The sequence below is a fragment of the Ochlerotatus camptorhynchus genome, unplaced genomic scaffold, assembly GCF_037179485.1.
Source record: "Ochlerotatus camptorhynchus isolate MF236.1 unplaced genomic scaffold, CSIRO-AGI_Acam_v1.1 ptg000204l, whole genome shotgun sequence".
Lineage (NCBI taxonomy): Eukaryota > Metazoa > Arthropoda > Insecta > Diptera > Culicidae > Ochlerotatus > Ochlerotatus camptorhynchus.
The window spans coordinates 2043120-2058396 of NW_027040694.1; the positions used below are offsets into that span (position 1 = coordinate 2043120).

The window sequence follows — 15277 nt, forward strand, 5'->3', positions numbered from 1 at the left end:
ATGAACATATTGATAGAAATATTGACGAAACTTCTGTCGTGGGGGTGCACTTTACGTACCCGACATCGAGATCCTAAAATCAGAGTTCAACCAGCGTTGCCAGAGAGTTTTTAAGTTTATAGGTAGGGTAGAGCGCTACTTCGTCTCAATCGTCCATATCAATAATATTAATGATGTCACCATGCACAAATCAGTAATACGTTTGTACCGATGCGTTAGTTCACAAGCTACATCACAAAGCCTATTGGAGCGAATTGTGTGAATATTTACACTCCTGGCGAACTCGCCTTTTCTACATGTATACATAGAACGAAGAAAATCCAATGGCGTTTCAATGCGTTTGGACGGAATTGAAATTCGTAAGACGAATTCGGATTATTGACTCGTCGCAGTGTTAGATTTTTAACAATATCTCAACAATGTGTGGTTCTTTATCAAATTCAGCGGTACTTATGGAAAGGGGAATAAATTTAGAAGTCATATTTGATAGAAACATTTCATTTGTTGTTAAAACCCGTTAAAGAAAGAGAGGTAAAGCGTGGATTGTGCTTAGTAGTACGGAAATTAGATCAAAAACCCTATCAAAGGTTTAAAAAATCGGTGCATAGTCATGTACAAACGCTTGCTCTACCTATGGTAAACCGATCATGGAATAGGTGACGACCTGCTAGCAACCCAAGTAAAGTTGGTTAACAAAATGAAAGGAAATCAATATTCAAGTTTGCAGTTCCTATCATGATTAAAACTCACAACAAGGCGAGATTTATGATAGAAGAATTTCACATGATGAATTTTTCCCATTATTACGTCAGAGTTCTCTTTTAAGTTGGCAAAACGATTGGACAAATAATTCTCTTGGGCGGTGGTTACATTCCACTATTCCAAATGTTTCTTCGAGAGCGTGGTTCAAAGGTATGGATGTAAGTCGGGGATTCATTCGAGTGATGTCAAGACTTATGTCCAACCACTACTCGCTAGACGCACATCTCTATAGAATAAACCTCGTTGACAGCAATATATGTAGGTGCAGAACCAGTTATGATGACATCGATCACGCAGTTTGGTATTGCCCGGGTAATGACGCCTCCAGAGCACGACTATTGGATACCCTAGTGGCCCGAGGTAGACAACCCTTCCGTGAAGTAAGAGATGTATTGGGAACACGTGATCTTCCCTACATGCAAACGATCTACGAATTCCTTTGTTTGTCTGATGTTAGAGTTTGATGTGACTATCCCCTCCTTACCAAACAATTTACCGCCATTGTGTCCCAGTCTTATTATTCTCCTGTTCCTGTGCTACTTGCCTCTGCCCAGCCAGGATTTGGTCAACCGTCCGAGAGTAGTATCTGAAGGAGGCTTCAGAAACCAGTTTCCTACCTAGATCCTTCCAATTGAAATTGTTACCCATTAACTTCGAGCCCGCCACGAGTAATTGGTACCCAATACTAACCTAAAAATACTGCTATTTAAAATGTAAATCAAACATTACTGATTTTGGCTCCGCAAAGTGTCACACACGACTGAGCCTAATAAATAAACAAACTAGTTAAAAAAAATAAAACTCATTTTGATTCCAATTGTTGAGACAAAAGTCTGATATGATATTAATGATCATAAGAACCACCCTAATATTAATTGACACCAAGATGATGACTTGGCCATCAGGAACAACTTTGAATCAGCCACTTTTTCTAATGTTTCATTTTCAGGCTCTATATGCTTCTTTCCTGCGAAATTCCCATTCTGGACCACTGTGCGTTGTAGCGGATGGAATTTCAGCCGATATTCCTTTCTCCCAGTGTCCAGTGCAGTTTCGAACCCCTTCGAATACGGTGGTGTTTAAAGTTTGCTCTCTGTTTTGTGCGTGCGTTCGTTTTCATAGTTTTCGGCTGCATTTGTCTGGTCAGCGCTGGCACTCTGCCTCCCGGATGGTTATACGTGTGTGATTGGTGGTTTTCTCGCTTTCGGAGAAGTTTAAAGATAGCATGATTCATCATGTTTGCAAAATTACAAGCATCAGAAGATTTCGCGCTATCTGCGTTGTTTGATTTTTCTCCTGGACCAGAAATTTGTGGCAAGTGTTCCAAAAGTGCTTTTTAACGTGTTTCGCAGTTGGGTGTGGTGAAATTCATTCATTCCCGGTTGATTTTCAGTGGAAATTCCGTATCACAAAATTGCCCACTGATTCCTTTTTTTTGCCGTTCGACAGCGTTGTGTGCTTTCGCGAGAGCGTTGTTTATTGGATCCGTTTCTGTGAATGGCTGTATAGGGTTTTGCCTTCTTAAACTTCTCGATCCCACAGACAAAACTAATCCTTTCTTTCTCAGATAATTTCCAACTCCTTTCTCCCTTGAAGTCTTCTTTCCCTCCCTCCTCTCATCAGCCCTCCATCACCAAGGATCCGTATTCGCAGGTATAGCGAGTTCAAGACTCGCACAAGATTAATGTATAAGGTGTGCTTGCTTAAAATTATGAACGTATTTCACCATATCATCAATAAGTTACATAGTCCTTTAACCCTCCATTACTCGCGCTGTTGTACTTTGTACAACACACATAAGTTTTCCATTGCCATTTTGTTGCTGAGTTACCAATCGATCTGAAACCAACGAGTATTCCTCAAAAAACTTGTTTTGATCTAAACAAGCTAAACTTTGATTACAGTAAACAATCCTGATGAATGTGGGCGTCTTAGTGGAATACCTGTATAATGAGAAAGAGAAGGATTAGTATTTTCCATTTAATTCCACTACTTTATTTGCTTATCCTTGACAGATACGCGTATTTCGTCTACAATGTGCAGACTTCTTCAGTGTCTTGTACGAGTATTAGTACAAGACACTGAAGAAGCCTGCACATTGTAGACGAAATACGCGTATCTTTCAAGGATAAGCAAATAAAGTAGTGGAATTAAATGGAAAATACTAATCCTTCTCTCTCTCATTATACAGTAAACACCTAAAAATGCGGATAATAGGGAAAATGTGAAAGGAAGCCGCGTAAACGGTATCCGTACTACATGGGATTTGACATAATTGGTTACAACATGGAAAATCTCGAGATCCTGACCAGCTAGAACGTTACTGTCTTTCGCAAAGTTGTTTTAGAGATCATAACCTTTTCGCTGATGGAGAGTAGTTCAAAATTTTCTCACTACGTAGCGCTAGAATACATGTGAAATTCTCGCATGTGATATATCTCGAGATCCTGACCAGATAGAAAGATACTGTCTTTCACAAAGTTTTTCAGGAGGTCAAAGTCTATTGCTTGGTGCTCAATAGTTCAGAATTTGCTCACTACGCGGCGCTAGTATACACGTGAAATTCTCATATAAAATAACTCGAGTTCTCGACCAGATAGAAAGGTACTGTCTTCGGCATAGTTGTTCAGGAGGTCAAAGCCTTTTCATAGGTGGACAGTAGTTCAGAGTTTTCTCACTTCGCGGCGCTACTATACATGTGAAATTCTTGCATTTTTTGGGGGTTATCTGTGATAAAAGTTTGATTTGTTTAGTTAAAACAAGTTTATTAAGGAATACCCGTTGGTTTCATATCGATTGGTAGCTCGGCTGCAAAATAGCAATGGAAAACTGACACGGTTGTACAAAGTACAACGCGCGAGTACTCATGTTACAAAAGTTGGCGCGAGTAACGGAGGGTAAGGAGCTTCGATTCTGTTCTAGCTCTCTTAGCTCTTGTAGGTTCTTCCGTTTCGTCAGTACTTACATCTTCACAAAATTCTCTTCAATAGGTACAGTTTCTTCAATCGATGGGGCTGAATCTTCATCTGCATCAGAATGTAAAACAATATCATTTGGAATGACTTTAAGATGCGCTGCGCTTCTTCTGATTTGTTTTCCACTGGAAGATGACAGAAATCTAACGTCTGTTCCTTTTTTCTGGACTACCTCAAACTGCTCTGGTGAAAAATCAGTAATGAGTTTGTTTTTCTTTCTAGCCTGCTTCACTAAAACCTGATCACCTGATGCTTGAATTTCACTTGGTTTTGCTTTGCTTCTGATGTCAGCATATTGCTTTCCTTTCTCTTTCTCGACTCTGTCCCGATCCCTTATCTCTCCGTCTTCAATTTCCACTGATGGTACACTAGGAAGCTTTGTTCGTAGGCGACGCCCAAACATCAACTCGGATGGTAGCTTCCCAGCAGTTGTGTGGTTAGCGGCATGATACATAAGCAGGTACTGACGTAATTCTTTGCGCCAATCTTGGTCAAACTCCTGCGCTATTTTCAGTCGTTTCAATATTGACCGGTTTTGTCGTTCAACTTCCCCGTTCATTTGAGGCCAATACGGTATTGTGTTTACCAGCTGGATTCCATATTAATCGCAGAACATTTTAAATTCATCCGAACACAGTTGAGGACCGTTATCTGCGCGCAATAGCTTCGTCCAAAAGAGATCCAGAACATAGCGACACCGATTCCATCTGTTTCGTAGTGCCTCAACTTCTGTTGAAGGCACTTTCTCCTACTGCTTGACTCCATTCGAGCTTAGGAGAATGAAGTGATTCGGAGTTAATGCCTCCTGGTCCGCTGTCTCCAGTAGCACGTACGTCAACGGTCTCGATTTAACCATTGACTGCGCTTCACAAAGTATCGTTTGGAATACTTCTTGCGAAGGCGTACGGGAAAGGTTAATTGACTCCATCGCTATTTTTACCGCTCTGACCATCCTTTCCCACGCACCGCCCATGTGCGGGGAAGACGGTGGGATGAAGAACCATCGGGTGTTCGCATCGGTAAATGTTTCTGCCAGCTCTCGATTCATATCGGCCAATTGACGGGCCAGCTCCCGACTGGCGCCCACGAAATTCGTTCCGTGGTCTGTATAAATTTGCGTTGGTGCGCCGCGACGCGCGATGAATCGCCGTACTGCCAGTTTACATGATTCCGTTGTCAAAGACGCAGCTATCTCCAGGTGTACCGCTCTAATTACCAAGCACGTAAAGAGTGCCACCCAACGTTTCACTTGACTTCTGCCTATCTTGATCAGATATGGCCCAAAATAGTCGATGCCAACATGCGAGAATGGACGGATGAACGGCGTTACTCGCGCTTCAGAGAGAGGCGCCATCCGGGGTACTTCAGGTCGTGCTTTGTAGACAATGCACCATTGACACCTTTTTGCAACCGTCCGAAGAGATGAGATGTGATACCGCTGACGAATTTCGTTGACCACCGTTTCGCTGTTGATGTGGCCAAATCGTCTGTGGTACCAGTCTACCAAAAGCTCCGTCACACGATCATTTTTCGGCAGAATGACTGGATATTTCGCATCGTATGTAGCCAGGGGGAAGATTCGGTCCGCCCTTCCATACGAACCACTCCAAATTCATCTAAAAACGACGATAAACGTCGAATCGGACTATTTTTCGCCACTTTCGGTGCCTGCCTTCCATTGACCCTTTTCGTTGCCTTCAACACCTCTATCGACATATTCTCTTGCTTGTGCAAGCCGCCACAGAGCCCTCTCTGCCCAAACTAGATCTTCCTGCTTCTATGCACGATTGACCTGCGTTGCTCCTTGCTTGCCGAACTCGAAATAACGATCCATAAAGGAGTACACATATGCCGTAGTTCGGAGCATTCGTTTCCACTTCGAGAAGCGATCACTTCTGATACATGGTTGTATCCACGCCGTTCGGTGCACATGTATGGCGCGTAATTCTTCGTCAGTGTTGACTGATAGTGTCTGCTGTTGTGGCCACTCATTCTCCGATTGATAAAGAAAATCTGGTCCGGTGAACCAACGGCTATCCGAATGAAAAATAGGGCCCTTTCCCCATTTCGTGGCCTCATCCGCAACGTTGAGTTTGGTGGGTATCCAGCGCCACTCATCTGGCTGCGTTTCTTCCAGGATGCCACCTTTGCCTTTGAAGCAACCAAAGAACATCGTGGTTGGCCTCGATCGATGATTCGAAAATATGCGACACAAGCGAAGGCAGATTCGCTTGCATCCACAAAAATATGGAGCTGTAGCGTTCGATAACTGTCTCGAAGATATTCGGGAAAATAGCAGCGCGGAATTCGGGTTTTATTCAATTTTGTTAGTTGTTCGATCCATCGTTCCCAATGCACAAGTATGTCTGCTGGAATGTCATCGTCCCATGCAACTTGTGCTCTCCAAAGGTCTTGGATGATCATCTTGCCATGGATGAGCAGGTTTGATATTAATCCAAGCGGATCGAAAACACTCATAACAAATCTCAGGATACTCCGCTTCGTTACTATCTTCGTTGACTCTGGTAGCTTCACGAAGTACACAAAGACATCATCGTCCGTAATCCAAGCCATACCGAGGACACGTTCCACTTGGCTTTCCTTGTCGATGCTGAAATCTTTCGTTGAGCCAGCTGTGTCTTCCCCGAGGAACTGCAACACCTTCTTCGAGTTTGATCGCCAGTTTCGTAATTCAAACCCAGCTGTTGACTGTACCATTCTAACCTCCAAAGCCAGTTTGATCATGTCTTCTTCTTCGTCGCAACTGTCCAAATAATCATCCACCGCTGTCGCCGCTTCCGGGTATGCTTGCATCCACTCAATCGCGTTGGTGTTTTTTACAAAGTTCGCTAAACAGGGCGACCAAGTCGACCCAAAGATGGCCACGTCCATGACATATATGTCAGGCTTCTTCGATGGATCGCTTCTGTAGAGAAAGCGTAGTACCTGTTATTTTGTTATAATCGAAGATTATATCGTGCTAATTAAAAAAAATGGCTAAATCACCAGTTTTCCCTATAGAAAATGTACTAACATGTCCATGAAATCTAGATTCACCATTCACCATTCACTTTTGAATACTTTCTGATCATCCTGCAATCTAGAAAAAAATATATGACAGACTTCATTTGTAACAGTTGGAGATCTGCAGAACTTGATCAACCAGAAGTCTTGAAAAAAATATCAAAAGAACTTTACTAACATCTTCGTCTATCTGGAGATCATTTGAATCATACCTGCAGTTCAGGAAGGATGTCTGAAAGAATATCTTGTAACCTATGCAACGTTGCCTAAACATCTTAAAACCTCCCTTAGGCTTTAAAAAATTTTCTCAACTTCTACAAAGTTGCCAAATTTTAGTATTTTTTCCATTTCTCTTAATTCTTGGATTACTTCTGAAAAGACCCTAGACATCTAGATATATTTTTGAACAGCTGGAAAGCTCCTTGAAATTTAACAAAGTTCACAAAACTTCCTAGAAGTTCATTGAGGTTTTTTGAAGTAAGGATCCCTGAAGATCTTAGAAGTTGGCTGACATATTTTTTTTTAATCTTCTGCAAAATTCCCTGCACATATATGAAGTTTTATCCAGCTTTTCAAAATGCACTTTTACGTTTCTCGTTTATTTTCAGTGAAGTTCCACGCATGGAATTTCTTGAACTTGTACGTAATGCCCTGAACTATTCCAAGCTCATGAGAAAAAGTATCCTGAGATTATATAAAGATCCCCAAACAATAATGAGATTCTCTGAAACTAAATAATGTTTAACATCTACGAAGATCCCAAAACTTAAATAGAGTTCCGCAGTTTTCTGAACTTTTCCAAAACGCCCTGAGTTTCTACGAATTTTTCTGAAGCTCTATTACGTTCGTAGTTTTGTTAATTTCAACGATGTTCCCTAAGCTTCGTAGAAGTCCATGAAGTTTAACAATGCTTCCTGAGGTCTAAGAAAATTCCCTGCCAACTCTTGGTCAATTGAAAAAGCATGAAGACGCCTTATCTCAAAAACTCGATTGGCCCATGATCTCTAACAGAATTGCTCAGAAAATAAATTTTTCATGCACAAGTCCGTGTCTCATAACCAGGAAAGGGGGGGGGGGCTATAGGGCTAAAGCCTCCTCCAGAAATGATTTTAATATACTTGGGGTGCTTATTATAATGATTTGAATACTAAAAATATGAATTCGAAAATCTCCACGAACAAAAAACCAACTATTTTCCATGTATTTTGATACTTCTACACAACATTTTCATCGGGAGCTTGAAAATTACAATATGTCATCGAAAATTGTCATATAATAGGATTGAACGACAAGTGGTACATATGGTAAAGCCCCTCCTTGCTGCACCAGTTTGGTGTCTTTATTACCAAAATACGGAATCCCGAAAAAAATAATACCGGCTATAACTCCAGCCGCAAACAACGGTACTTTTCTGTATTCAAAATTTATCTCACAATAGTTTTCTCTGACTGAGTTTTTGATTATTAAAAAATACTGTATAAATCGGTATAAAATCTCACTAGCCGGTATTTCTGTATATCTGTATATCTGTATAAATCGGTATATCTGGCAACGCTGAGTTCAACACCAAAATGTTACAAAATTTCGATATAAATTATTCCGTTATGAAATCTTCATTAAGTTGTCTAAAACAGTCTTGATACATACACAAGTTTTTTAAATGCGTACGTCACTCAGCGCTGAGTGACCTCCACGGCTAAGATTCGTTTTCTAGGGTTTTCTGTCGAATTTTCTTCTGGTTTTCCTGCGAATCCATCATAATACAGTTTTAAATATTCCATGTACCGTCGTCACCTTTCCCTTCGAATAATAAAAACAATCATTTTCGGGGTTTGGGATAAAGTCCAGGGACGAAACTACGGGGTGAAAAATGTTACCGCACTGGCATCGTTTCAACCCCCACTTCGTTCGGGCTACAAAGCCGAAGCCTACAACTGTTGGCTGTTGGCGTGAGTGCAAGGGCAGTGAGAGTTAAATGAGTGCGAAAGCTATCCCCCCTCCCCCACTTTCCGTTTTGCCCCTCGACTCGGTACTTCCGGCACGAGATTTGTATACACAAAAGGTCAAACGTTCCTCTTGGTTGGTGTGAAGTGGCCCAATAAAAACATTCCCAAACCCACACATTCACACACATTCTGAAGTTTCCACCGGGTGCTTCAACAAGTGAAACAAATGAGATTACTGATTTTTTCGAGTGCTTTCCACTCGGTTCCGACGAGGGAAGGGATGAGGAACTGGGCTTGGAAATGCGAATCGAGAATGTGGCAAATGGTGTCTTAAATTATGTCTTCAAAGGAACGATTTCAACCGGACGATATGGGTTCGAAACCGTAGCAAAAGTGCTGGTTGTAAATTGCTCCCATGAGTAGAACGGGGTGTGGGTGTGACCAAGAAAAGGACGATGATGGAACGACTCCGGTAGTGTTCTAAATGAGAATGTTTCAAAGACTCGGAAAAAAGGTCAGAAGAAGGCTCTTTCCCCACTAGGTGAGCGAACATACCACCTAATCGGAAAATTGAACGTGAGCTTAAAGTCACGTCAAAGCCGAAGCCTAAGCAAATTTATACAGTGTAATTAAATCAGAAATTCAAATAGGCTTTTTGGGTTATGGGTACCTTTGGACTAACGTAACGCCGTACGGTGTGTTTAGAATTTAAGGAACTGAGTTTCCGCCAGATGGATGGATGCTAGGGTTTGGGAAAGGGCAGGTCATGCCATTCGTTTCAATCATGCTGGAGACGTACTCTTTCCTGAAAATACCTTTGGAAAGCACCGTGAAGGTCAATTTGTATCATGCATAATTAATTTGCGCATTACCTTATCGACTGTTATGACCGTTAGTGCCTAAGCATAAGCAGATTATATATGATTGATTTAACAGCAATCTCCACCGAACCACCCAATTTCGCGATTCTCAAATAATTAATTCTCGGTATACTCACCAAAGCTCTCCTTTTCATTTTTCGCAGCAAACGTTAGGCCGAATCGCGGGAAAACTACGGCAAACAGAAGAAACACGGTTCGAAAAGTTCCGTAGCAGTTGAACGTTTTAACCCTGCGGGAACTGGAGGATGTCAACACCTGTTCTAGTTTTTGCTGCTGTTGTTGGATGACGGATTCTACCGGACGACGCAAAGCAAGATGTCGCAGAACATCATTACCGGTGCGATTAATGGTCATTGTTGGTGAAGTAGGACATTTTTGTGATTCTCGCTCTCCGAAAGCATTCGTCGTCCGTTTTCGGTGTCCGTTTCGATGCTGCAAAAGGAGGTTGCGTTCTCATCGAGCGAAGCAGGTGTCGATCCGGATGGTGCTGCTGCTACGATTGATGGGAATAGGTTGTGAAGGATTTTTTCCTCGGTGCTTCTGGTGATTCGGGCCCCGCTGATGAGAGGACCATTCGGTTTTCATTGCTGGTTAGGGACCGCAATTTCGGTTAGACGAGCTTCGAGACTTATGCTGTCGATGGGATTCAGATTGTCGGTCCGCCTGAAATGAAAACGGTTTGATTGGAATTAGATAGGGCTTTGACATGAGTGAGGGTTTGAAAGGTAGGCGAGAGATTGGCGATCTCGTTCCTTTTCATTTGAAAACTCGCCCACACAAACCTATATGGTAAATGGAGACCCTACCCGATGGTGTTGTTGGTTTGCATTGGTGAGCTTCGGTTTGCGGGAAAAGGGCATTGCAAGTTTGATGTACAAAAGCTGATGGGCTATTTTCTCTTGTTTGTAAGGATATCTAACTCATCACTAGTCTCTTGCAATTGCATTTGAGCAATTCCATTAAAATTGACGATTTTTGTTTTTAAATTTTATATTAATTTGTCCGCTCCGATTTTGCTGACATTTTGCACAGTTGTACCTTTTTACTAAAGATGCCATTTTATGTTATCAATTGGCGTTGCGCCGTCTCTATAGCTCTATACTCCTGTGGAAAATCCATAAGCAAACGTGAAACATGGCGGACTTCGTACTATCCTTTCACTTTATCGAAAATTCCCATAAAAGACTGCCAATCTTTGCTAAAAGAGACAATGTTTTGACGGTAACGTAATCGCCAATTCTTCAAATTGGGTCACGACTACTTTTCCAACAGGGCCTGTGTAAAATTTAAATATTGTCGAAACGGTTTGTTCGATTGCTGTGGTGCCTACAGCAAAGTTGTAGGTATTGATTTAACACTGTGATTTATTTGTTAAAGATGAAACAGTTTATTTGTTAACGACGAGCATTAACGATAAAAAAATGAAACTAGGAACAAACCAATTAATTTCTCAAAAAGCACATAATTGGACAAATAATCGAAAAGAATAGGAGTTCACAAAAATATCGTTTAATTTTGCCACAACAGATGAATACGAAAGTATGACTTCAGATCTTAACGAGCAATATTATAATGCAAAAATCAGTCGACCCCGGTGGTTTCAACTTCGGAAAAAGCCCCCGGAAAGGGAAAGCAACCACCCCTGGTGGTTAAGAACATCGATTTCGCAACCCTCGTCGAAAAAATGCGCTCGTGCAACGTCACGCCGACGTAGCAAATCACCCGATTTGGTACCAAAATCAACTGCACCTATGCAGAGAATTTCAACTAGGTACAAAAACATCTGAAGCAGAACGACCCTACCGGGTTGTGCTCCGTGATCTTCCGCTGGTTGACCCAAAAGAGCTTCTGGAACGTTTGAAGAAGAAACACAACCTCATCGGCCAGCCGGCTCACATCATCAAAAGGAAGGGGGACTGTGCAAACCTCGAAGAATCGTTCTACTTGGTGTACTTTGCCAAGGGATACACTAACCTCAAGAAGCTGAGAGACGTGAAGCACGTTGCGCACATCATCGTACGGTGGGAAGCCTATCGCAACAAGCGAGCTGACGTAACGCAGTGCATGAACTGCCTTCCCAAGTAACAATTTTGGTTTTATAAGGGTTCTGTAGACTATGATTTAGACTTGTAGAGTGCGATAAAACTTTAAATGTTACTTTGGTTTACCACGGCCACGGAACCCGAAACTGCCACCTGAAGAGCAGATGTAACAGCTGTGGCGAAACCCACGCTACCGAGAAGTGCTCAACAAAATGTACCCCCGGGGAAACGATGTGCCAACTGCGACGGCGCTCATCCGGTTACAGATCGTAGCTGTCTCAAGCGTGCCGAATACATTCGGATTCGACAACAAGCAACAACCTCAAACCAGCCGGGTCGAAAGGAAGTCAGAAAGAGTTCAGCTGCACCTGCACTGACTATGAAGGATTTTCCTGCGCTACAGAATAGCTCGGTACCAGCCGGAGCATCAACTTTTGTGGGCTCACAGTCCGCAGTCAACGCCGGGATCAACCAACATAAGCATGAACGTTGTATCGATCCTCGCACCACAGCGGGTATAAATGTTCCATCAGCGGGTTCATCTCCCGAGGAAAGCGAAGAGGTGCTCTACAGTTCTGCCCAGCTGTGGTCCATCTTTACCGAGTTCTGCAATCGTTTGAAGCAGTGCAAAACCCGTTCGGACCAGATCAAGGTCCTAGGATACATGGTCTGCCAAAATGGGGTCAACTGAGCCCCACAGCATCCGAATTGCCAATTGAAACGCTCGCTTTATAAGGGCGAAAAAGATTGAATTGAGCAACTTCTTTGCCCAACAAAGCATCGGCGTGGGAGTTATCACCAAAACCCGGCTCCCAGCAACAAATTTCTCACTCCCAGCTCACATCATTATCCAACTAGATAGCACCAACGCAAGTGGTGGCGGTGTTTTTTTTTTTTTATAAGGGGGGAATCTGCTCACAGACACCTGAGAAGGAACTCAGGGTGTGGAGATTCACTCCCGACCCACTAAACCTTACCCTGTGCGCTTGGCCCTTGACCTCCCCGGAACCGCCCGAAGGCATTACTTCGTGGGAGGGGCCGCTGTAGCGCTATGGCGCCTCTCTAGCAATACTCTAACGATCTGGTCGGGCAGTAGGTAACTGCTGCTCGGCTCGCCACTGTCGTTGTAATACCGAAACACCACCGCGCTCCAGTTCTCGGTGGTACCACACATCCTATGAACGATGTTGTCCGGACTGGTATCCGCTCCGCATATGGCTAGCATAGCGCTCGATACTGGCTCGAAACGTGGACAGGCAAACACGACGTGTTCGGCGGTCTCCTCGACACCAGCACATGTGGTGCAGATGGGAGTACTTGCATGTCCGAACCTATGCAGGTAGCTCCTAAAGCAGCCATGGCCTGACAGGAACTGTGTCAGGTGGAAGTTTACTTCCCCATGGCGCCTGTTGACCCAGCTTGATACGGAAGGTATCAAGCGGTAAGTCCACCTCCCCTTTGTGGAGTTTTCCCACCCCAATTGCCATCTCGCGGTCGACACAACTCGCGCGTTGTTGCGCACCCCTCGAACGGTCCTCGCGTCATAACACGCCACATCCTCCTTAATGATAAGGCTGATTGGCATCATCCCTGCTATGACACAGACGGCCTCTCTCGAGATAGTGCGGTATGCACTGGCCACCCTTAAGCACATTAGCCTGTGTGTACTCTCTAATTTCTGCCTGTGGCAGTCAATATCCAGTACCGCAGCCCACGCAGGGCCGCCGTATCTGAGGATAGATACTACGACCCCAGCGAGGAGCCTGCGCTTACTGGCATTCACTGCCGAGCTGTTTGGCATCATACGAGATAATGCCTCCACAGCCATAGACGCTCTCTTGTAGGCGTACTCGACGTGGCAGCCGAAGCTGAGCTTATCGTCGAGCATGACCCCCAAGAGTTTTAGAGAGCGCACAGACCTAGTTGTGCTTCCGCCGACTGTCAACGTTGCATGCTGTACTGACATGCGATTGTTGACTACGACCACTTCCGTCTTGTGATGGGCGAGCTCAAGTTTCCTGGTTCTCATCCATTCCTCCACAAGCCTGACGCAGTGGGCCGCTGTCAGCTCTACCTCCTCGAGGGATTCCCCCCAGACTACCAGCGTGACATCGTCGGCAAAACCTACAATTTTCACGCCTACCGGGAATTTTATCCTCAACAGTCCATCGTACATGACGTTCCATAACACCGGACCCAGGATGGAGCCTTGTAGCACCCCAAGCAACACGGCTTGTCATAAAGAAGTCGAAAATACTTTGTAATGACTAACGCAAAGAATCACTAATACTTTAATATACATCATTTAATACATTTATACAACCTAAAAAGCGCAAGACGCGGAGCTTATACAACTAAATACTGGTCTTATAACATGTTTTGGATACATCATTAAAACCAGCGCAAAAAAAAACAATAAAAAATCTTGAGCATGGGATTCCATCACTGGTCCTTCGCGTGGTAGACTTGTTACTACCTAACTAGACCAACACCGCTTAATGAAAGGTTTGTTATAAGTATCTATCATGTTCTTGCCAATGGCATGAAAATTATTTTCTCGTTTAACACGCCTTCGATCCGTCATGAAGACGTTTTGTTAGTAGCAAAGCGTAGATTGCCAGCATGTTATTTAAACGTATTTTCAACTCCTTATAAGACAACCTGCACATTTTCAGTTGTATTAATTTATGAGATGTCATAAAAACGTATTTTCAACTTTCTTTATAACAAACCTCCGAATACCTCATAAGAAACTGTCAATCACTGCATGAAGAGATAGTCCGGCTCAATGGCACCGTTAATGTTTACGTCAATCTGGATTGATTTTGTATACGACAAGTTTTATAGGGGTATTAAAACAGTAAGATGCACGTTCAAATAACATTTAAAGATAAAAGCAAAAGAAAACTATTTTGGAAAATGTTGAACCCAAGAAGTATGAAGAAAACATCTTTAAACCTCATATATAACGTAAGATGTTTTCTGCATCTCTTATAATACATTTATACAACAATCCGTTCTAATTCTTTTTCAAAAGATGTTTTATGTGTTACTTGGGACACAAGTGGTGGCGGTGTGGCTGTCATCATCAAGCATGGCATTCGCTATGAAATCCTACCACATCTGAAAACAAGCATTATTGAAGCAATCGGCGTTAAAATACATGCTCTTCATGGACACATCACGCTGTTTGCCGTCTACATACCTCGGCAATGTGTAGACAGTAATGACACATCCAAACTCTTCGCGCAAGATCTCCAAAAGCTCACCAACAACAGAACCGGCTTTGTGGTGGCCGGTGACCTCAACGCGCGCCATACCCTGTGGCGAAATCACAACTGCAACAAAAACGGTGCCCTCCTGGCAGACCACCTCAGCTCAGGTACGTGTACCATCCACTTTCCGGACGAACCAACGTTCCTCTCCCCAGCTGGAATAACATCCACCCTCGACGTATTCCTGTCCGACCTGGCACTCTCGAAACCAGTCACCTACCACGAACTGAGCTCTGACCACTACCCGGTAGTGTGTGAACTAAATTTCAACCCAACAACAGCGCCGGTGACGATGAGACGAGATTACCATCGGACTAACTGGGTGGTTTTCAGACGCTTGGTGGACTCACGACTTCCCGAAAATATGGATCT

The 15277-nt window shown here is 43.3% G+C and overlaps 1 protein-coding gene across 1 annotated transcript in view; it reads right to left on the minus strand.

The window, feature by feature from the left end:
- LOC135702992 (synaptogenesis protein syg-2-like) overlaps positions 1 to 15277 on the minus strand; it is a 320097-nt gene that overhangs the window by 145868 nt on the left and 158952 nt on the right. The window contains exon 2 of the mRNA XM_065224077.1: positions 9705 to 10251. Within this exon, the coding sequence (XP_065080149.1) occupies positions 9705 to 9942 (238 nt within the window). The 5' untranslated portion in view covers positions 9943 to 10251. The remainder of the gene's footprint in view (positions 1 to 9704; positions 10252 to 15277) is intronic.